Source organism: Chroicocephalus ridibundus, chromosome 3 (genome assembly GCF_963924245.1).
Source record: "Chroicocephalus ridibundus chromosome 3, bChrRid1.1, whole genome shotgun sequence".
Taxonomy (NCBI): Eukaryota; Metazoa; Chordata; class Aves; order Charadriiformes; family Laridae; genus Chroicocephalus; species Chroicocephalus ridibundus.
Window position 1 is genome coordinate 55,159,853 of NC_086286.1, and position 22,479 is coordinate 55,182,331.

At 44.7% G+C, this 22,479-nt stretch overlaps 3 protein-coding genes and 1 non-coding gene across 4 annotated transcripts; 2 read left to right on the forward strand and 2 right to left on the reverse strand.

Moving 5' to 3' along the window:
• Positions 1-324: 324 nt before the first annotated feature.
• MRPL18 (mitochondrial ribosomal protein L18) lies at positions 325-3,442 on the reverse strand. The gene is made up of 4 exons (XM_063329219.1): positions 2,937-3,442; positions 2,053-2,239; positions 797-1,031; positions 325-527 (listed from the first exon to the last, which is right to left on the reverse strand). The coding sequence occupies exons 1-4, from the start codon at positions 2,998-3,000 to the stop codon at positions 456-458; spliced, it is 558 nt and encodes a 185-aa protein (XP_063185289.1). The 5' UTR covers positions 3,001-3,442; the 3' UTR covers positions 325-455.
• A 201-nt stretch (positions 3,443-3,643) lies between these two features.
• Positions 3,644-12,863, forward strand: TCP1 (t-complex 1). Its single transcript, XM_063329212.1, has 12 exons — positions 3,644-3,818; positions 5,540-5,625; positions 6,380-6,508; positions 7,088-7,185; positions 7,541-7,651; positions 8,277-8,458; positions 9,079-9,205; positions 9,506-9,681; positions 10,343-10,466; positions 11,644-11,836; positions 12,147-12,310; positions 12,562-12,863. The coding sequence occupies exons 1-12, from the start codon at positions 3,746-3,748 to the stop codon at positions 12,773-12,775; spliced, it is 1,677 nt and encodes a 558-aa protein (XP_063185282.1). The 5' UTR covers positions 3,644-3,745; the 3' UTR covers positions 12,776-12,863.
• On the forward strand, positions 4,851-4,986 carry LOC134514030 (small nucleolar RNA SNORA29). Its single transcript, XR_010070617.1, has one exon. It is a non-coding gene; the product is annotated as a small nucleolar RNA SNORA29 (small nucleolar RNA).
• A 123-nt stretch (positions 12,864-12,986) lies between the features above and the next one.
• Positions 12,987-21,876, reverse strand: ACAT2 (acetyl-CoA acetyltransferase 2). The gene is made up of 9 exons (XM_063329218.1): positions 21,473-21,876; positions 21,249-21,383; positions 19,806-19,987; positions 18,855-18,972; positions 17,961-18,104; positions 16,833-16,955; positions 15,923-16,077; positions 13,810-13,920; positions 12,987-13,223 (listed from the first exon to the last, which is right to left on the reverse strand). The coding sequence occupies exons 1-9, from the start codon at positions 21,519-21,521 to the stop codon at positions 13,056-13,058; spliced, it is 1,185 nt and encodes a 394-aa protein (XP_063185288.1). The 5' UTR covers positions 21,522-21,876; the 3' UTR covers positions 12,987-13,055.
• Positions 21,877-22,479: the final 603 nt, after the last annotated feature.

Sequence of the window (22,479 nt, forward strand, 5' to 3'; positions counted from 1 at the left end):
AATTAGACTGCAAGAAACCTGCAAAAATTAGTTTAAGGAATTCTGTCTTTTCACCAAGCTTAGCACATAACTTTAATAAAGTTCCGAACAGTGACATAAATTGACCCCATTCTGCTAAATTAGACTAGCTGTCTACGTGGATCAAACGTTTCAGAGAGCTCAGGTTAGAACAAACACAAAAATAATAAAAAAAAGAAATGTACTTTAAAATTATTGAGTTCTGAAGTAAATTCTGTTAGCCTGTCAGGTTGAGCTATAACAGTTTATTCTAGCCCTCAAAAAAGGTGTTGAAGATTTTAAAATCAAGAATGTGACACACTTCCACACATTTAAAATTATTTTATTATAAGATGCCATGTTCCAACTTTTTCCAGCTTTGGACTTTCACTGTGCCTGTATACACGCCTGAAGAAGTCACTGCTGTTCCCTGGGAAGTTTTCCCAACAGTCTCCATTTCACTGATAGATTCTTCGTGGCTCACGCAGAACGACACCACCTTCCTGCATCGCTTTTTCAAATTCCTGAATCTTGTTTAAAAGACAGAGAGACACAAGTAAGTACAAAGAAGAGACATCAGCACCAAAATATCAGCGGGGATGTGTTACATGGAGGGGCAGAGGTTTACAGCCTCATTGAAACATAATGCCAGGAACTGCAGCTTGTCAGAGATACCCTTTCGAGCATCGCAAGAAGGGACTGTCAAGCCACATAAGAAAACTAATGGTGAAGAGGAGTAAAATTAATGCTTATAAAGGAAAAAAAAAGGCCAAACGAGTGTTAGGTGATGGGTACTTGCCGAGTCACAACGATATTCCCAGGGTATAACAGCTTTAAAGTTCACAAAGTTGATTCCTGCTTCCAAACAGCGCTGCGCCATTACACGGCCAAGGTTTTTGCAAGCTGATACTCCCTTAGGACTGTACAGGTGTCTCTTTATGGCCCACTCTCGGGTAGAGGCAGATACCACGACATCCCCATTACAGCGCTCAACGAAGGCTTCTACATAATGCTGTGTCCGCTCAAGCCGTAATCTGAGTGAACGAAAGAAAGCACATGGGCTGTGATGTCTTTTCCAGGTTTAAAGAGAGAACACATTCACACAGTTAAACGCGTGAGTGAGTCACTTCAAATAAAACTGAATGTACTGGAGCTATTAATACAATAATGATTTCTTAATACTGCTGTTATTATCTTATCTAGGTTTTTGGTTACTTTATTAGAACATAAAATAGGACTCATTTTACCAGTTCAACAGAGTGAAATTCCAAAAGCAACTTTTCACCACTTGCACAGCTGACAGTCCTACACTGCCTCAAGCCAGCACTCGCTCCAAACCACGCACTATATACCTGCACGGTGTAGTATGGGTGCTTATAGAATCACAGAATCTCAGAATGGTTTGGGTGGGAAGGGACCTTAAAGATCATCTAGTTCTAATGTCCCTGCCATGGGCAGAGACACCTCCCACTAGACCAGGCTGCTTGTGGGCTATATCAGGGGAACTGCTCCAGCAGAAATATAATCTTATATTTCTGTCTTTTAAAGGCTTCTGCTTACACAGCAGGTAACAACTTGTCAGAATCAGCAAGTGGTCAAGCAGTATTTCATAAACTGTGACACATAACCACAGAGTGTTAGGGGCAACTATTTTCTATTGCAGAAACAATGTAAGATTTCCACGTCTGAACAAATTGGACGTGGTTCTCCCCTCGAGAACAACAAAAACTTCCAAACCAACCAAAAAAACCCGCTACTATGGTGCCTCAAATAAAATAACAATGCGTGGTCAGCACAGAACTAGGAGAATCCTAAGCTAAACAGTAATAGCAATACTACTGCTACCTTAGCAACAGATCTTCAACACATATACTAACTTTCACGTGATGCTAACCTACTGTTCTCTGACAACAGAATATTGCTGTTAATTAAGAACGACTAAGGAAGCAAATGATTCAACAACCCCAAAATTTTGTAGAAGTTCCACCTGGTGTTTTGTTTTGTTTTTTAATTTGTTTTGGAGTCTTCGTTTCTGCCAGTGACTTTCTGACTCACCTATGCCAGAATTCACGCTTTGGCCATGTTGTCTTCCAGCCACGCTCCTTTCTAGCCAGGGCCAACAGCTCCAAGTTCCGAGGATTCCTGTTAGTGAAGTCTGGGGCAACAACCTCATTTTCGCTTGTGTCCACTTCAGTCTCAGTTTTGAGATGGGCTGTAGTTGATGTTGATGCAAAACGAAGACCTTGAGGAAAGCAGGAAATACAACACCCCCAGAGTTAAAAAAAATATAGTGTGGACAGTAGAACAAATACAATACAGAATGATGCAGCTTATAAGAGTTAACAGGGCAAAATTATCTTTTTTTTTTTTAAACAGTAAATAGATTGATTACCTGAGCTCAACCTGTTTTGCCAATTTACGAGGTGAGCTGAACGCTAAAAATGAAAAGTGTATTAACTGTGTTTCAAACCCATGCATAAAATATAAACTCATAGGTGACTAGAAGATTCCTAGAATTAAGGCTTTATAAAATGCTGAAAGACACAAAGAACCAATAACAGCGCTACCAAATAACAAGCTAAAAATCTCAGATCCCGTCAAGTTGTTCGTCACTAATTAAGCTAACAAACACGGATTTGGAGTTAGGCTTGCGATCTCACTCTGCTACACAACTTTCCGGTCCATAGAGGGAGAGGGTACCTCTGGCCAGAGTGACGGGCAGGGGGCCCTTCCTTGTCAGATCGCCCACCCCGCCCGGAGACGCGCCAGCAGCGGCCCCGTCCCACAGCCACCCCAACGGCCGTTACAAGCGGGAGCCGGGCACAGACCGGGGCCTGCGCACGACGGAGACACCGGATCGCCCCGGGAGCGGCCCTCCACCGGCAGCTGGGGGGAAGCTGATCCCTCCCCGGGAGAGGCCGCCGAGGGGCTGCGCTTACCCGCTCCACGAGCCTGGAGCCTGCCGGCGGCCAGCAGCAGGCAGCTGCGGCCGCTCAGCGCCATAGGGAGCCGGTGCCCGCCACGGGCGGCTGTCACCTCCGCGCCGCTCACGGGCACCTGGGCGCCGCCATCTTGGCTAGACCGGAAGCCGGCCTCGGGAGGACTTCCGCCCGCGGTTGATGACGTCACGCGGAAGCACTAACTTCCTCTCCCCACTCCCGGCGTGGCTGCGGGGAGGGCGCGGCTTTTATTACAAAGCAAAACGGGTTCCAGGGCGCCGCAGACGGCGAAGGAGCTCCCGCCGCTGCGTCAGGCACAAGGGGCGTCGGGAGGCGCGCGGTGCCACTCGTCCTACTGCCCGCTCCCCGGCCGCCGCAGGGTCACCCCGAGCTCCTGCAAACCCCTCACCGCCCGGCACAGCTCGGCCAGCCCTCACCGCCGGGCAGCTTCGGGCGGCGGCACCCATCCCGCCGCGCCCCACTCCCGAGGTGGCGCGCATGCGCGCCGACCCCCGCCACCTTCTAGAAGCCGGTGGAAGGCCTCCTGCCCCGCCCTGCGCGTGGCGCCTTTGTCCGGCCGCGCGCACCAATGGCGGCTCGAGGCTGGGCAGCGCCGCGCCCCTGGATTGGGCAGGCAGGGCCTGGTGCCGCCCTCCGCGCGCGCGGGGCCGCCCCCTGTCCCTCCCTCCTCTCCTCCCGGGGAGGGTGGCGGGGCGTGTGCACCCAGCATTCCTTGCGGTTCCTCTGGCCATTCCGCGGCTCCGCGCGCTGCCTGCCCTCTGCCTCTCGCGCGGCGGCCGGGCGGGAAGATGGCGGCGATGGAGGGGCCCCTGGCTGTCTTCGGCGAGCGGACCAGCGGCGACACCATCCGCACGCAGAACGGTTAGGGCGGCGCGCTGCCGGCCGGGGCTTGTGTGAGCGGCGGGGGGGAGAGGCGGAAGGGAGGTGACATGGCGCGGCCGTTAAGCCGCCATGTGCTCACCCGCCTCAGCCCCCAGCCGAGAAGGGCCTCGCCCTGCCGCCAGCTTCCCTCAGTCCCGGTCCGCTAGGAGCCGTTGGGAGGGCCGCTGCCGCCGGGAGGGAGGGCGGGTGGCAGTGTTCCTTCTGTGCAGGCTCCCCGAGGAGCCGAGAGGCTGGCGCCATCCCGCGCCCCTCCCAGGCGTCTGGGTTGGGAAGGGATCCCGAGTCTCCTTCTTTGGTGGGAGCACACGCGGGCGGGGAGGGGTTGGGAGCACCTGCTGACCGGAGCAGGTTGCCCAGGGAAGCTGTGGATGCCCCATCCCTGGAAGTGTTCAAGGCCAGGCTGGATGGGGCTTTGAGCAGCCTGGTCTAGTGGGAGGTGTCCCTGCCCATGGCAGGGGCATTGGAACTAGATGATCTTTAAGGTCTCTTCCAACCCAAGTCGTTCTCTGATTCTATGATTCTATGATCGGCTCGGTTCCACCCCGCGCTCCGCGAGGCCTGCAGCGTGGCCGCGGGGCCTTTGGTGGGCAAGGTGGGACTGGGGAGCTTACTCCTTCTCTGGCACAGGGAAATAACCCGCTCCGCAAAGCGGAGACTCCTCAAGATGAGCGGCTTTAACTGTGGTTCCTAAAAACGTCCCGCGTTTCTCAGGATTTTATCACAAGTCTTGGGGGAGGGCTGCAAGTTTCTAGACTGTTCTCAATTTCTGAATAGTAAAAAGACAAAGGAAGAAGCTGAAAACCTGCTTCCTGACGATCGTGAGAGTTGTACAGCTCTGATAATACTTTAAGCAGAACACTTGGAATGAGAATTACCTTAAGACTTGATAATGGCGACTTTGATGATACAACAGTTACTTCTTTCAGAAAGCTGCCATTACTCCTCCAAAGCAAAACAAACAAAAAATAGTTGTATCACTTGAAGTTCAAAGTGAGGGTCTGGCTTGTCACTCTTCCCATTATACTACCACTTTTTCACTTTCCAGATTAAGTGGCTATGCTTGTGGGATAGAGAAAAACTTGCCACGGTCTGAAGGAAAAGGTTGATTATATCTTTTTCCTATATGAAGTTGGCAGAACATCCTTTAAACAAGCCATTATGTTAGAGGTTTCACGTTACTTTAGTAGTGGCTGAAACGCCACTTTTTACTTCCTTAGTTATAGAACAAGCATTTTGTTTCAGTCACAGACCTATGTAGGGGAAAAAGGATGGGTTACTAATATGTAGTGAGACCATTGTTCTGCATCTGCATAGAACTGAGGAGTAAATGAGAACAAAGTTTCATGACATGACTTGCTGCTGCAAAAAGAAACAGTGCTACCAACCTCTGTTAGACTACCACCACTACTTTTCTGACCTTAGTAGTGTCTCCTCTGTCTTACCAAGACAGCAAAAAATGATTCTTTTTCTGCTTGGTTAGTTTTGCCAGGTTAGTTAGCTGAACCAGCTTGGAGGGAGGAGTGAGGTTTGGCACAGATTGTATTTTTTGGTAGCAGCAAGCCATTAGTAGCTTAGCTAGGCTGAAACCTAATCCTGAATTAGGTCACTTTGTCTCAGGTTTCTGAATCGCAGGTTCTTGGCACGTTTTCTTGTAAACCTGAACCACCCTGAAGTTTTCATTTTTTCTTTCATTTATTCAGTTACTGCTGCATCTGCTATTGCCAACATTGTGAAGAGTTCTCTTGGGCCAGTTGGTCTGGATAAGATGTTGGTGGATGATATTGGGGTAAGTAAGCTTTCTTTAAGAAGTGTCAGGAGGACATGTATTCCTGTGTAAAAATGCTTTCACTTAGTGTGCTTCATAGGTCTAATGTGCGCATACCTGTTTTTTTCCATGGTTCTGAGGGGTAGGAGGAGAACTGTGGTAAAACCGAGCACTGGATAATGGCTGCTACATCATTTTAGTTTAGTCTAGTACTGTAGTTTATATGGCACAGTTGTCTCCTTTCTATGTGTGAGTTCTTGTGACCGCTTGCAAGTATTGGTCAAGTTCACAGAAATATCACCGTTAAAGTTAGGCGTTGTGATGGTGGTGACTTGTGTGTCCTGGTCTCTAAATTAGAAGTAGAAGAATTCAGACAATCCCATAGCAATTTTAAAGCAATATTCTGTATTTCATATTTTAAAGTATTTCAAGCAAATGTGGGAAGTTTCCTATTTTATAGGCTGCTGTAATAAAATACTATAATAGAGGGTAGTCACCACGCTACTACTAATCGGGTATGTGTAAAACGTTCGATGAGTTTCTGTAACATAAAAACTTTTCTGATAAAAAGTAAGTGCAGATTTTCCACTGGTAACATTTCTGTTGTTGGAATGGGACCCCTGGTTAAAAAGAAGCAGTAAACATTTGGTATAAACAATTATTCTATAGGCATTTGCAAAGAATAATTTAATTTCATTTGAATAAACATTATGAAGCACAACAGTTAAAACAAGAGAAACATACTTCGTGTTGACATTTGATTTCTGAAAATTAGGATGTGACCATTACTAATGATGGTGCAACCATTCTGAAACTGCTAGAAGTGGAGCATCCTGCTGCAAAAGTTCTTTGTGAGCTGGCAGACTTGCAAGACAAAGAAGTTGGTGACGGGACAACCTCAGTGGTATGTAGAAAGATACACAAAAGTCAGTGTTTCATTATCACTGTGCAGCTTTTGATTTATCCATTACGAATCTTGACACAACGTGGATCAACTACACAGAATGAAAAACCTTGCAGTTGACTGAATATAAACAGGTTTTTAAAGTATGTTAGAGAATAAAGCAATTAGACTTGTGATTTTTTAGGGATGCTGGTTTCCATATGCAGCTGGTGCTCCAGAATGGAATTTGCTTACTGCAGTTTGATCGTTTATTTTTTCCTTTCTTTAAGGTTGAGGATAGATTCTAAATTAAAGTTCTTAATTTTTAATAACCATGAGAAATTAAAAGCATTAGGACTAATGAGGATGCTGCATGTTGAAAAGTTGCCTGAGGCTTTTGACAACTGGTGGGGGAGGGTGGAAGCAGGTAGGTGGCTTTTACCTGATGTCAGATACTATTTATAATTCCAGGTTGCAAGTACTTGTTTCCACTGAGTAGACATTGGACAACTATTTGTGATGCTACTTTCCACTTAGTGGCAGCAGGTAGTTATTTTGCTTGTATGGAATACATGTATTTAGTGTTTGTATTTCGAACAGGTAATTATTGCTGCAGAACTTCTAAAAAATGCAGATGAGCTAGTGAAACAGAAAATCCATCCTACCTCCATTATTGGTGGATACCGACTTGCTTGCAAGTAAGAAACTAATACAGTTGAAGTTGAATTTTTTTAAGGTACAATAAGTGCATCCTTTTTGTTATTTCTGTATTTGTGACTGCATTAATACACAGACTTCTTGGTGCAAAGTGGATACAGCGTTTTGCTTTGGGGGTGTATTTTTGGCTTTTTTGTTGGTTTGGGGATTTATTTATTTATTTATTTATTTTTAATTTCTGTAGTCTCACATAAGAATGTGACTTTACTGTCCTAGAAGATGAATTGATTTCATCCCTGTGTTCTTTGAGATAACATTTAAAAAGGCTGAAAGCGTGTAAGATTTTTGTCTTAGTGTGGGTGGAATTCTTAACCAGTGTTTGTCTTTGTCCTACAGGGAAGCAGTTCGCTACATCAATGAAAATCTTATTATTAACACAGACGAATTGGGCAGGGATTGCCTAATTAATGCTGCTAAAACATCAATGTCCTCTAAAATTATAGGAATGTATCCTTTAACTTCATCGAGTTACTTAAGCTCTCCAACCAATCACTCTCACTTGAGTTTCCTTTGCAGTAGTTCTTATGAATGGGGTATAGTATTCAAGCTGTTGTTTTTGTAAGAAGTGTGTAAAAGCTTTTCACAGATAGTACTGTCTGGCATGAGAAAACATACTCCACTTCATTTAAAACCGGGTTAGGCACATCACAATAGCTTAATCTATTGTTTCCTTAGTTAGTGAGACTAGGTAAGGAATTGTGTGAATGGAAGAATGCGTTACAGAAGTCAAGTACCTGAGGAGTCAAAGTAGAGGAAGGAAGATTGCGTTTTGCTTCATAGTCATAGAAAAACCTGCAATTTTAGCCTTTGTGCTAACAAGGGTATGCGGACTAACCATAAGGATAGGTATTTTTGTTAAGGAACAGAAGGTGCCTAAAATGCAGGCATCACACTAGCCCATCCTAATTTTCTAACCGGTGTTTCAGCTTTAAGAATTACTCGTTCCTTAAGTGGATGGTAGAGAAAGGTAGCACTGCCATACCTTTCTGGTTTGGGGACTGTTAGCAACTTCTTTTTGTCTTAAGCATAATACTAGTTTTCTTCTTCAGTTTTAACCTTAACAGCATTGTAGTGATGGTGATTTCTTTGCTAATATGGTGGTGGATGCTGCAATGGCAGTTAAATACACAGACCAGAAGGGTCAGGCTCGGTATCCAATCAACTCGGTTAATGTTTTGAAGGCACATGGCCGCAGCCAGAAGGAAAGCATACTTGTGAACGGTTATGCTCTGAACTGCGTGGTGGGATCACAGGGTAAGAACGTAGTATGTTTCATAAAGCTTTTGTGTGACCTCAGTCCTCTGAGTCTTTCTGCATGGATCTTCTTATTGACTGCATTAGTTGCAAAGCATATGAGTTTTCAATTCCAGAGCAACTAAACAAGAAGGCAAAAAACCCCCTGCTTCACCGCGGTTTCTAGGCTAGGGTCTGCCAGCCGCTAGTGGTCCACAAAGTGTTACTGTAGTTTCCCCAGCTCAGTATGAGCGTGGTGACGCTGTCATCTTCTGAAACATAAGCACCTTCCATGTGAGGAGCCAGCGTCAGGTTAGTAGAGAACTGTTGCATTTAGCAGAATGGTAGTCTTGTGATTAGGTAACCTAAAGGTTGCAAGTCTGATGGGTCAACTTTGCGTGGTCCACTCACATGTTGGGGACAGGGTCTGTAAAAAGGAGACAGAGATTATCACAGAGATATTTTTTTTTTTAATTTCTCTCTTTGAAAGTCTTTGTTAGCATTTTGCTGTACTAGGACAGAACTGGAGATGGAGAAGCAATCTGAAATGTGAAAGTAGCCTTAGTTTTTATCTGTAATGCTAACTTGTTGTTCTGTTAACTTGATTTGACAAAGTTTATATTCTTGTTCTCTCTCGTCAGGTATGACCAAGAGGATAGTTAATGCAAAGATTGCATGCCTTGACTTCAGCCTGCAGAAAGCAAAAATGAAGCTTGGTGTTCAGGTTGTTATCTCGGACCCTGAGAAGCTGGACCAGATAAGGCAGAGGTGTGTGGAAGCTTGAGTAACTGAGGCAGTGGGGTTTCACAGGCTTGTTTTGGTCTCTCCAGTTGAGGTGGCTTGAGGTAATTTTGGCTGAGCGCAAGAGGTAAAAATGTTAACATTTCCCAGCGATACCAAATACTCATGTAAAAGTCTTCACCTCTGGAGGCAGAACTAGTATTAAATCAGTTTTTGAGAAATCCTGGCAGAGCTTTGCATTAAGATTTCAGGAAATGGGTTGATAGAGATGTGATTTCGGAATTTATTTTTAAATACGTTTTTATAACTTTCACTTTACCCTTGCAGAGAGTCAGATATTACCAAAGAAAGAATCCAGAAGATTTTGGCCACTGGTGCCAATGTTATTCTCACCACTGGAGGCATTGATGATATGTGTCTGAAATACTTCGTTGATGCTGGTGCTATGGCAGTACGAAGAGTTGTGAAAAAAGACCTTAAGCGGATTGCTAAGGCGTCCGGAGGTATCTGTCTTTTTTAAGTAAAAGCTATTGTTAGGGCTTTAGTAACTAATTTTCAAAACACGGCGTCTTAACATGCAAGCCATGCAAGGAGAGGATGAGTAGAGCTGAACCACTCTTGTTAGGTTTTAATTTTACTGTTGGCTTTTAAGTGACCGTTCTGTCAAAGCAGATGAGTACTGTAAGAGTTGACTGCTGAAGATTTCAGTGGGAAAAATGCTTAGAAGTCTTTATTAATCACACATTCATAAGCCTCACTTTGGAGAGCTGTGTTAAGTACTGTGTTTAGATAATTCAAAACATGATGAATTCCTAAATCATTACATATATGCTGAAAAAAAAATGTGGTCCTATACAGATTCTAACTGTCAATTCTTAAATTTGAAAGAAAGCATTTTCATTATGGTAAAGCACAGGAACTTGTACTAGCTGTGGAAAAGTAAGTGCTGTAAAAGTTGAGCAAAAAGAGCAGTATCGAGTATCAACTGGGGAATATTGAATTGCTATCTGAGAATTAGAAGTGCTGTTGAATTTAAGAAAAAAATCTTATGCTGCTTTTATTTCTGTTTTCAGTTTGGTTTTCTTTCTGTATGCCTCTTCTGGGAAGTTGGGAAAGGATGTGCCGGAATTGAATGCTAATTTCACTTTTTTGTGTTTCTTAAAGCAACCATATGTTCAACCCTTGCCAACCTTGAAGGTGAGGAGAGTTTTGAGGCGTTAATGCTGGGACAAGCAGAAGAGGTGATTCAGGAGAGAATCTGTGATGACGAGCTGATTTTAATCAAGAAGTAAGGATCCTTTTTAAAATGCTCAGTTTTGCGTACACTTTCTACTAAGTTCGAGATAAAATAGCATTTGTTTACTTCCATGCTATCTCAGTGGTATGAGTAGTTACACGTGTGGGAAAGAGTATACGAGTCCACTGCAAATTAGAAGTGAAGGTATCAGTATTTAATCTCTTCTGCTGGGGCCAAACGCCTCTTTCATCAGCCTATAATGTATGAGACTGTCAGATTGCTAGGTAGACTTTTTTAACATTTTGTTTATAAACATTTTTTCCTAAAATTTACAATAAATTTCTGTTAGAAAATTGCTAGAGACATTATTAAAACATTCATATCATGTTCTTTTACCTGGCTTTTAGAAGTATAGTCTTGCTGGCTTCCCCTTATGGACAGTAAAGGGATGCAGGTACCACCTGAGTAATTTCATCTGAATAAGGAGGTGCAAGCTGAATCCTACCGTGTGTAGTGGAAGACAGGATTTATTTGTGCTAGTTTCTTGAATCAGTCATCTGCTGGGTAGTATGAAATGGACCACATTGTTAAAAGGGTATTTTTTTTAGTCGTTTTGTGTTTTTTTTTTAATGAGTAAGAAGAGCAACAGTTCCTAACTGTCCACACATGCTATTTTCCCTTGAAGTTTTCAGTATGCCACCGCTGTCTGATACCTGAAGACTTGAGTATCAGTTTGTTTAACAAGAACACACCTTGCGTATTAACTTTTCCACTGCTTCAGTATCCCTTCTCAGTGTTCAGCTTCCCGTAGCTTCATTTGTGCGTGGATGAAATGCTCTGACCATGGGACTCGTGTGGCCATTACGTGACTGCATAAACTGTAACGTTGTCAGTTATTGGCTCACTTAATGGCTATACGAAAGAGAACTTTAATACCTATACATTTTTCCCTTACTTGATGGGAAAATGTCTTGTCTGTCATACTTATGTCAGGTATCTTTCTCTGAAAGGCTAAATTCAAACTAGTTTCTTGCGTAGTAGAATTTAAATCTTATGAAGTTACAGTGTACATGTCCTGCAAGGGTGCGTAACAATGTTAAGATTTTCTTTTAAACATTGAAAGAATCTGGCTCAACTGAATTTGTCTTTCAAAGAAAAATTTCAGGAGGAATAGTTTTAATTGGTATTTTATTCAACACAGCTGACTTCTGGTTACTTTTTTCCCCAGTACAAAGGCTCGTACTTCAGCATCAATTATCTTACGAGGAGCTAATGACTTCATGTGCGATGAAATGGAACGATCTATACACGATGCTCTCTGTGTTGTTAAAAGGGTGTTGGAGTCCAAGTCTGTTGTCCCAGGTGGTGGTGCTGTAGAGGCAGCACTTTCAATATATCTTGAAAATTACGCAACCAGCATGGTAAGTCTTGCACGAAGAAGTAACGGTGGGTATCTGTTAGACTAGGACAATGTGAATTTTCAAGTATTTATTTTCTCCTACTAGAAGTTGGTTCTGTGGTTCATGAAAAACCTAATCATCTTACAGAATGTAAGATGCCTCTTTAAAATTGAGGATACGAGTTACTCTGATAATTGGACAACAGAGTTCTTCGGCCTAAAAATAGGTTTTGCACGTAAACCCCCTACCTAGCATTGGCACTCTTAATCATGGCGGTATTTTTTCGTCTTTTATTGCAGCAATTGGTTTAAAAACTTTTTCCTCTTTCTAGGGATCACGTGAACAACTTGCAATAGCAGAATTTGCAAGATCCCTCTTAATAATTCCAAATACGCTGGCAGTAAATGCCGCTCAAGACGCAACAGATCTCGTTGCGAAGTTGAGAGCGTTCCACAACGAGGCTCAAGTTAACCCAGATCGCAAAAATCTGAAATGGCAAGTATCTCTTCGTAGGGAGGCTACTAAAAGTGAAGTGGGTTGGTGACTGAGATGGAAAATTGTTCTGCCAGTTTACTGAACCGTGATTTGCATGTAAAAAAAGGGCATAGGTCACCACTGAACTTTTCTGCCTTTGTCCTTAAGTCCTACGTATGTGTCACAGTGACCGAGGAGTAGTTAAAAAGCGTACTCCCAACTATATTTCTACTTTTTTCTACCTCTCCATTGACAATATTTCTTCTTTTCAGGATCGGTCTCGACTTGATCAATGGAAAACCTCGCGATAACAAGCAGGCCGGTGTCTTTGAACCAACCATGGTCAAAACTAAGAGCCTAAAGTTTGCGACAGAAGCTGCAATTACTATTCTTCGAATTGATGATCTTATTAAACTGCACCCTGAAACTAAAGAAGAGAGAGGGTGCTACGAGGATGCAGTTCACTCTGGAGCACTTGAAGAATAACTTAGGTTTTATTTATGTTTGTCCAACTTACAGTTCCCACTCTTGTAACTAAAGTGTTAATAAAACAAGTGGTTAAATGCTGCTGCTATTTTCTTGTTGAACAAATTAATTTGTGAAAGTGAGGTTGGTCCTTGCATTGAGAATTTAAGCTCTAGTGTGTGTTAACAACTCAAATGGTTATTTAATATTAGGCAAAACAAACAATGTAAACTCCGTGATTAGAAGTTTATTAGTGAACTGTTTCAAAGCTAGTTAGCACTAGCTATTCATTCATCCACACTCATCTCTCGATGCACATGGCTATTCCCATTCCTCCTCCTATACACAGAGCAGCAACACCACGTTTTCCACCTGTTCGTTCCAGTGCATGTAGAAGAGTAACAAGGATGCGACAACCAGAGGCGCCAAGAGGGTGGCCAAGAGCAATAGCTCCGCCTTGGATATTAATCTAAAAAAAAAAAAATCCAGAAGGTCAAGTTAAGAAATCATTAAACCAGCTTAGTTGAGTTTCAACATGACTGACTTCACTGGATATAGTCCCTTGAGTGTAAGTCTGAAACTGCTACTGCTATTTCAAGGAGAAATTTAATGTGGCTGCAACAGCTGTTGTAGTTAGTGTTTCTTCTGAAAGGGGGCTAGCTCTACTCTGGAGATAATGAAGGTGATAACTGAGATGAATTCAGGGAGGGGGGAATAATATCTGCAATTCTTGCCATCAGTGGAAGAACAGAGTGGCAGATGCGCTTCCAGCAGCAAGTTCAGATTCTGAAGTTAGTTACAAGCACGCTCCAGCAGTTGCTGGGAGTTGCACGCAGATCAGCTACCACAGAGTTGGAGCCGGCTCAGCGGCAAAGAGCGCCTACGGCAGAGTAGTGCTAGGGAACGCCTGCTGGGGTGCCCAATCCTCCTGCTTACGGCAAAGTGATTGCAAAAGGTCTGCTCTCACCTCTTTGGCATACAATCCAGATGCACAGAATAGAAAAAGTTTGAATTACGGGAGGCAAACTAATTACAGCCTCAGATACATTTATTACCTTTTCTGGATTTACTTTCAGTTCTTTTGCTATTGCAACAGATAGCGATGCAAAGGCTTCATTAATTTCAAACAGGTCAACTTGTTCCAGAGTCCAGCTGGCTTTCTCAATCTGAGAAAACAAAATAAATAGAGGCTTTATTATCTTTTAGACTTTCCTCAGCGTTGGAGGAAGCTTTTCGTAAGAGACTCGAGTCAGTTGATTTGAAGCCACCGCTTCTAAGAAGTTAGAAATGAGTTTTCATAGCCAGGGTTGATGACAGAATTCTTAAAGACAACGGACAAAAATCCAGTGTCAACAATAGTCAGTACAATGTGCTGTGACATCCTGGATGTCTTAAAAAATCTTGACTAATTTTACAAACGTAGTGGTGGTGGTGCAATTGTGGCAATCAAACTGTATGTGGTAACCCTAATAGAACAAGCTGTTTCCAAAGTAGGTTTTAACATATTAAAAGTAAGTTTTCCAGGACGTAAGTCTGATTCCGTTAGAGATTCTCTGCTTAATAAAGATTTTTACATAGGAAACAGTGAAGTGACCCCTAGCGATGGGTGTCAAGTGTAATTCGTCCAGTCTCTGGCCTGTAAGTTGAAAGCTGCCCCCTAAAGCTTTTCACAGCGGGCTAATTTGGAAGATGGTTTGGCTCCTGTTTTCACTTGAGAAACTCTTGTGGTGCAATTGCCTACTTGATTACAGGCTCAGGCATGTTTCACATTATCCACACTTCCACTCACTCTAACAGCAATGCTTTATCAGCAGAACCAGCTGCAGCAATGATGTTTCACAACCAGCTAGCCAGCCTGGTGCATCTCCAAGACTACAGCCAACGAGGAGGGCCTCTTGCTACTAGGTAGTACAGAGACAGCATGGAAACCATTCACCTTCTGGGAAAAGTCTCATCTTAAAGATTTACTATGTTGTTGCAACGCTAAAATGTATGGCCTAGTCATTCTCTCGCTGTAAAGGGTTACTGTGAAATTGTGAAGAGATAATTTCATGGAGGGTGTGAAGTGTTTGATAACATGCATTACAAAGTTTACATTAAGAAGTAGGGTGCCCTTTTTCAGAGTACCTATAAAATTATAGGTGCTGTTAAATACAGCTTGTCTGTTCCGCAGTTTAAACTAAAAAATGTGTATAGCGTATACATTTATAGCATTCTTGATTTAAAAGAACAGTGTGAGATCTGATAAAAAGTTTCAGCATTACAGTTAAAAGCCACAGAGCTTGGGCGAGTTCAAGTAGGCTTCCACATTGCCAGGACGTTTCAGAGATTAACAAAATAAGGCCTTTACACAGGATAAATAAAAATAAGAAGGAATACTACAGCAAATCTATCCTTATCAGCTGTACGAGAGCTTTTTCCATGCTCAGTTTCATAGCTCAGTTTTAGCAGATTATCAGCCGGGGTTGCCACGGGCTGCGTCTATATTGGCAAGCGATGTGGTACCAGAGGAGCTGCTCACTCGGGGCTTGTTATTTGAGAACCTCGTCCCATGGACAACACAGAGTGCCTCAGTGGGTGCAGTGACGGCCAGAGCACCTTAGATGTGGCCCCGGAGTGCACCTTCTTGTTTAGGTTCATCTGCAAGGAATCCAGTTTGCGTGCTCCAACCCTTTCCCAGGGCAAACCAAAACACAAAGGGCACCATCACATTTCCTAATGCAGATGCACTCACTGGCTCTTCTCTCCGAGCTGTGCTCTTCCAAATACAACCAGGCAACCATCTGAACACTAACCTGGCCAGACACAGCATCAGAACAACATCACCCCCAAATTAGGTTAGCATACACCTCCATGAAATTGAACCTTTAGCTTCCTAGGTTATCTAATTGGCCTTTCACAAGTATGACTAGTTTGTGTTCTGATGTCCATTCATACATCTATACATTTACTTATTTTTTTCCAATGAGCAGGCACCAGCCTGGTAGCTCTAGAAATCTTGATCTCACATAGTCTTCACTATTTTAAGACTTTTTTTCACTTAGTTTATTTTTTCTACTAAGTTTTCCTTAGATTACAGAAAAACCAAGGCATGGCCCAGAAATGAAAAGCAATTACAAGCAAAAGTTTTTAAATAATAGATACATAGATAGATAAATAATTACTTACAGCTTGCTTTATTGCTGAAATGGGCCCTACTCCCATTATAGATGGATCTATACCTGTCTGAGCCCAAGATACAATCCGAGCCAAAGGCATAAGACCTCTCCTAGCAGCTTCCGATTTCTTCATTAGAATTACAGCTGCAGCTCCATCATTTATACCTGCGGAATGACAAACAACTTTTATGTGTTTGTTGGGTTTTGTGGCTTTTACCGTACCACATCTTCCCGCTTGCATAAGTTCACAACCTAGACAAAACAAAAATGGTAAAGGTTTTATTTGTTTAGATCAGTATTGCTCAGTTCAGCCAAGTCTGACACCTGACACAAAAACTTAAAATGGGTAACATATCTATACTGCTGTAAGCATGACACATTATTGACATACTTATTTTATTTATTTTTCTATTTGAAAAGCAGCAAGTGGAAAAGTTGAGAGACAATCTGAAAAAGGAGCACACCAGATTTTTTAGGTAGACTTTGGAAGAGGCAGCATAAGGACCCAAGGAAGAAGTCTCAAAGCTGCCAGTGGCAGGAGAGTTAGTCCCACAGGAATAACATTTTCCAACATGAAATGTTAAGTTTTCCTTTGTCCAGACCTGCAGCATTAGAAACCACTACACAGCTAGTTTTAAAAAGAGAGGACGTAGTTTCTCTTTGTTCCAGCCTATCAAATATTGCTGTTACTGTCCAAACACTTGCTTCATAGAAAGCAAGCAAACAAAAGACAAGTCATCTGAAAAGAAATCCTCCATCCGTTATATTCGAGTTCTACCTGTGCTGTCAAACACATTGCCTTTTTCTGCAACACATATTCAGCAGTAACCACAGGGCACCCAACCCCTCGCGGAGACCCTGCCTTGAGCCACAAGCACCTACTGTTCTTTTCCATTTTGGTTTTAGCCAGAGGGACCAACCTGAAGCATTAGCTGCTGTTACTGTCCCAGTTCCGTCTGTCAGGAAGCAGGGCTTTAACTTGGCCATTGTTTCCAAGTTGCTCCCATGTCGAGGGTGTTCATCTGTTTTAACTTCTATAGGACCTAAAAAACAGAGCGTTATACTCACAGGAGGGTCAAATTGCACGTGCTTGTCTTGAACGGAAATCTGGCACAAACAAACAGGCTGATCAGGACTATATGCCGTATCCCTTTTAACCACCAAGCCGTTGTGTTGGAGACAGCTTCCAAATCAGCGCAATTTGTTAAGCTCCCTCCAGATGCTTCTAGCAGGACAGACAGCTGGGTTTTCTGAGACAAACACTGACAACTAAAATACTGTCTAGTTGTACAAAAGCAGATCTTGTTCTTGCTCTTCCTCTTCTTGCAAAAAGCAGTCAAGTGTCATCAAACACTATCATCTGAACTGGTACGAGGAAAGCCTTTCACTAGTTTGTAACAGGCCTAATGCCAGAACTTCTCCCACACGGTCTATTCAATGCAAACGTTGAACAACTGATTCTTGATTTGTATTCAGAAAATTCAGTTTTTGCATCCACCTCACAAGCAGCTGGGGGAATTCCCCTCCTCTAGAAACAGACCTCTGGCTCAAGCACCATAATAGGTCTGTTTATATCCCTAACAGACCTAAAGAGAAACATACCTAATACACGTAACCTGAACCGGTTAATTAACTAGTAACTCCAATTATTGTCACTGTGTATTTTATTGGGTGGGCAAGGTTTGCCAGATCAACCTGACTGTTTTAAGTTTGGTGCAAGAGGAGTCTAATAAAATGAAAATACTGATTTTGGTACTGTATCTGAGCCTATGGTAAGTCAGCTGTTTTCCTGGATACTAATTACACCCCCAATAAAACAGATAGCAATAGTATTTGCAGAGAGCTACATTTAGATATTCCCCATTTGCATTATTTTGCTCTTATTTAAAAAAACAACCACTGGAAGTTGAAAAAGAGAGCAACAGGCTACATGCTTACAGAACAGCTTACAGAAAAGGCTGTGTAACTGGGAAACCATCCACTGATCATAGCAGACAGAGGAGAAAACAGATTTTTGTTTAGAATCTCTCATTATCCATCACACCTACCTTTTTTCGAAGGTACAAGAACAGGAACAATTTCTTTTGTAAAATAGCCAGCTTTCTGTGCTGCCTCTGCCCTGTTCTGTGACTGTACAGCAAGTTGGTCTTGCTCCCCTCTGCTGACTTGCCACTGGTTGGCCACATTTTCAGCTGAAATAGGAACAAAACGCAAATTGCCATCACAAAATGCTAAAATTCTAAGCTGTAAAATTGTGAGCACAAAGACAGTCATTGATGACTGGTGTAGCAAGCAGCTAAGCTTCTCGAACAGTTTTCATTCTGATTTCCTCATTTTGTTTACTCACAATCCTTTATTTTCTTTTGAGGGTGAAAATTTCCATGCGGGATCTCCTCCCAGATGGTATACCAAGTTAAACACAAATGCAACTAAGATTTTCTAGTTTATTGCTTCTCAGGATTGTTCTGCTCAGATCTCTCTACAGAGGGAACAGTTCTGAAGTTAGTCTGTTTCATAAGCAGGGTCTGAAAAAGCTGTTGGCTGACTACCCCATCCAGGATGCAATAACCTGAAGTTGCAGAACCGTGTGTACACTTTACGTAATTCCCACACACACACTGTAAATCTGTGCTGCCAAATGCTTCAGTTGCGTACAGGGATTTTTTTGTTTATTTTTCCTGAAATTAAATGAAATGGCTGAGATGCAAAAGAGATACAATGAGATTAGCTCAGACAGAAAAAAAAACACAACAGTAGCTTTACAAAGCAGAACGTGCCTTAAATGCCTTTTAATATTAAGGATTTCTTTCCTTTTCACAACTACAACTTAAGGACAGCTTGAAACACCTTATTTGAAACTTCAGATTTCTGAAATTTCCTATCATTGAATTCTTGCCCCCTTCCCAATTAACCATTTCATTTTATGGACTGTCACCACTTACCTGTTATACCCATATGATACTGATAAAAAGCATCTGTAAGGCCATCAAGGATTATAGTGTCCTGCAAGGAAGCCTCTCCCATTTTCACCCCGGATCGCATGTGAATGACATGCGGGGCCTGCAAGAAGGTATTTTCAAATCAGTTACTTGTTTTATATCTCCAGTGCACAATACAGCCAGACAGCTAAAGAGACAGATCCCTGCCTTGCGGCTGCAGGCAGCTACCCCAAATCCCAGCAGTCCCCCCGGCTGCCTGCTCCATCTCTCCCTCTGGAGTCTGCCAGCTGGCATGCTCTGTTTGCCCTCTGTATCTCCCCAGCAGCAGAGCTCCAAGCAACAAGCATTTTCTCTCCACAGATCGAATCAATTGTCCCTGGGGCCATCCTACCAGTGTGCTTTACGTGGTTCCCAATCGCACTTGGCTGCCCGCGAACACTAGCATCACTCTCAGCACAGGCAGCTGGTGAGCCCCGGCACAAGAGGCCACTACTTTGTCAGGCATCAGATCACCAGCCCAGCATCATTCCTCGATACAGCCTTGGGCTGAAAACCTTGAAATGAAAGCCCTCTGCTTCCTTTCCAAGCTCAAATTGCTCGGTGAACAATAACGTTTCCAGTTATTCCTTTTTCGGGCTTCTTGCAACAAAAAAAGCCTGTCTGTTGCCAGCTGTCACAAGCAAAACATTCACCACAACAGGGCTAGATGGAATTTTAAACGTGGTGTGTGTTTGCAGGGCACCTTTTCAGTAGCTAGGTTGCTGGTTGCTTTTTTTTTTTTTAAAAAAAGCTACTGAAGTCAATTGTTGCATGTGTAAATTCAATCTCAAGTGCAGAAACTACTCTTTGGATCTGCCCTCAGGGCATCAACCTAGAAACACTGTGTTTCAACGCAACGTGATGCCGTTTGCTCCCAGTAAGTCAGCGCAACGCAAGTGCAATCATTTGCTTTACCTTGCTCATACTTTCCATGCCTCCTGCGACCACGATGCTGGAGTCTCCTGTCAGTATGGACTGCGCAGCCAGGCACACCGCTTTCAAGCCTGACCCGCAGATCATCTGGCAGCTCCAGGCAGGCACTGAGTAAGGGATTCCCGCAGCAACACTCGCCTGCCGGACGGGGTTCTGGCCAGCACCTGCAGGAACAGGCAGCATTTTACCTTTGTTCTTAAAGAACAAATGTCAGCCTTTTGATTTTTCACAACAAGTACCCTGATTTCACCAAAATTTAAAGCTCGCTCCTATTTTCAGTTGGTAGAGAAGTTCCCAGCGGTAATCTGTAAACAGGAGCTCAGTTACCTCTCTCATTTATATTGTTGATCGATGAAATATCTGCAAGATGAGGGACTTGCTACTGATAGCTTTCTATCTGCAACTCTGCTTTTGATGGCAGGTCAGATGAAACACCAACTTCAAATTAGCACTAGCCTGTTGTACGCATGTAAGATGAGAGCTCATCTAGATGGCTCCTGGCTGAAGGGTTTTCTTTTTACATCTCCTGTGCAGCATGAACCAACAACTTTCCCTAAAAGGTCCTATGGAAATCAAAAGCACAATTATGCAAGGACAGTCCCGAAAGCTTCCATTCTTTGTTGTAATCCTAATGGAAAGAACAGGAGCGCTATATTCAAAGAAAGCATTCTTCATCTGTGTCTCCCCAGGCCAAAGTAATGCCAGCTCTTTGTATGCAAAGAAATGGATAAGGAGAGCACATTGTTCAGGGATCTGAATATACAGGATATATACAGGAATCTGGATCAGCTTTAAGTAAGAAAAAAATATGTATTTCCTTTATTTTCTTCCTCCGTCTTTAAAATGCAAACCTGCCCTATGACTCTGCTGATTAAACATTACCCTGGAAAAAGCAAGGGACTGTTCAAAACAAACAATTCCCTATCAGCCACATTTTCGTTAAATCAAAATATTTGTCTCTGAGCAAGTGGCATCACAGATCTTGCAGGTCGGTCTTGCAGACAAATGCAAATGCAGGCCCTGCTCTTAAAAACCTCAGGGCGATCATGATGTTCAGTTTACAAGAGGAGATGACAGAGGCGAGAGGAGGGATGCTCTAACAAAGGAAGGGAACTGACTTTCACACAGTCACCGTCAGCTACTTTGGGGACTTGGAAAAAAAAAACACCAAAAACAAACAAAAAACCCCCAAACTATGCCCGCACCACATCCTTCCCCAAATCCCGGCCCTGGGTTTGGTCACCCAGAGCAGCGTCCAGGAGGCCGCTCCAGCCGCCCGTTAACGAACCACGTTTCTTAATGGCAAGGAACAACGTTCCGAAAGATGAAGCCGGAGCCCTCCGGCCGGGCAGCCCGGCAGGGCCCGGCACTCCCCGGCACCGCCCGCGGGGAGGGGGATCCCCGCCGCCCCCTCCCGGCCCGTACCTGCGGTGAGGACCTGCCCCAGGATCACCTCCGACACCTCGGCGGGGGCCAGCCCGGCCCGACGCAGCACCTCACGGATCACGACGGCCCCCAGTTCGTGCGCCGGCAGGGACGACAGGCCGCCGTTGAAGGAACCTGGGCGGGCACAGAGGGAGAGGGCTCAGCACCGGGAACGGGGCGGCGGGGAGGGGGACACACACCCGCCGCCCGGCCCGGCCTCTCACCGACGGCGGTCCTGGCGGCGGCGACAAAGACGACGGGGTCCGCGCTCATGGCGGCGGCAGGCGCGGAGCGGGGCGGGAGCGGGAAGCAGGAGCGACAGCCACGGCCGGAGACCGGAGCAGGATTCAGAGCCGCAGCCGGCGGCAGGGCCGCCCCTCGCGTGGTGCCGGTTCCGCCCCTCGCCCGGCGGGGCGGGCAGCTGCCGGCAGGATCCGCACCGGTGGTTGGAGGCCGGGCCCCGGGGAGGGCGGGGAAGCTGGGCGGGCGCCCCGGGCGGCGGCGGTGGGGTGAGGGTGTCCTCCGCCACTTCCCGCCCGCAGGCGGCGAGGAGAGCGGCTGTAAGGGTTGCCGCCCGGCTGTGGCTGCCCGCTCCCCCTCCCTCTGGTGCACCCGCCGCCTGGGCCCTGCCTCCCGCCGCTGCCCCCGGGCCGCCTCCGTGGGCGGCGAGTGCTGCGAGCGGAACGGCGGGGCAGGCGGGAGAGGGGGGCCGGTGCCGGGAGCGGGAGCTGCCGGGCAGCCCGCGGGGGCGGAGGGCGGGAGGAGAGGAGGCGGCGGCGATGGCCGCAAGGCTTGGCAGGGCCGGCGGGCAGAAACGCTTCCCTGAGGGGAAAGGTAGCTGGGAAGGCTGGGGATGGGGGGCGGGGAGCAACGAGGTTAGACTGGGAGGAAGAAGGGACGGAGCAAAGGGGGGAACTAAGAGCGTAAGTCAAAGAAAGTAACAGCAGTAAAAAAAAAAAAAAAAAAAAAAAAAAAAAAAAGATAGCTGGGCTGAAAGGACTCGTCTGTCCCACGGCCCGGATCGTCAGTCCTTACGCCTTCCTCTGCCCGCTTGTTCACGGAACAGATACGTGCCTACATGCCTGCCCCAGCACCGCACTGAAGTTACAACTCAAGGCCAGGAAGATGGGTGGAAAATGTGCTGTGGCTCCTACTTTCGCTGGAGTACCAACAACGTTGGGAGATACATTTTTTTTTTTATCCATGTAGTAACATTTAGTAGGATTTCAGG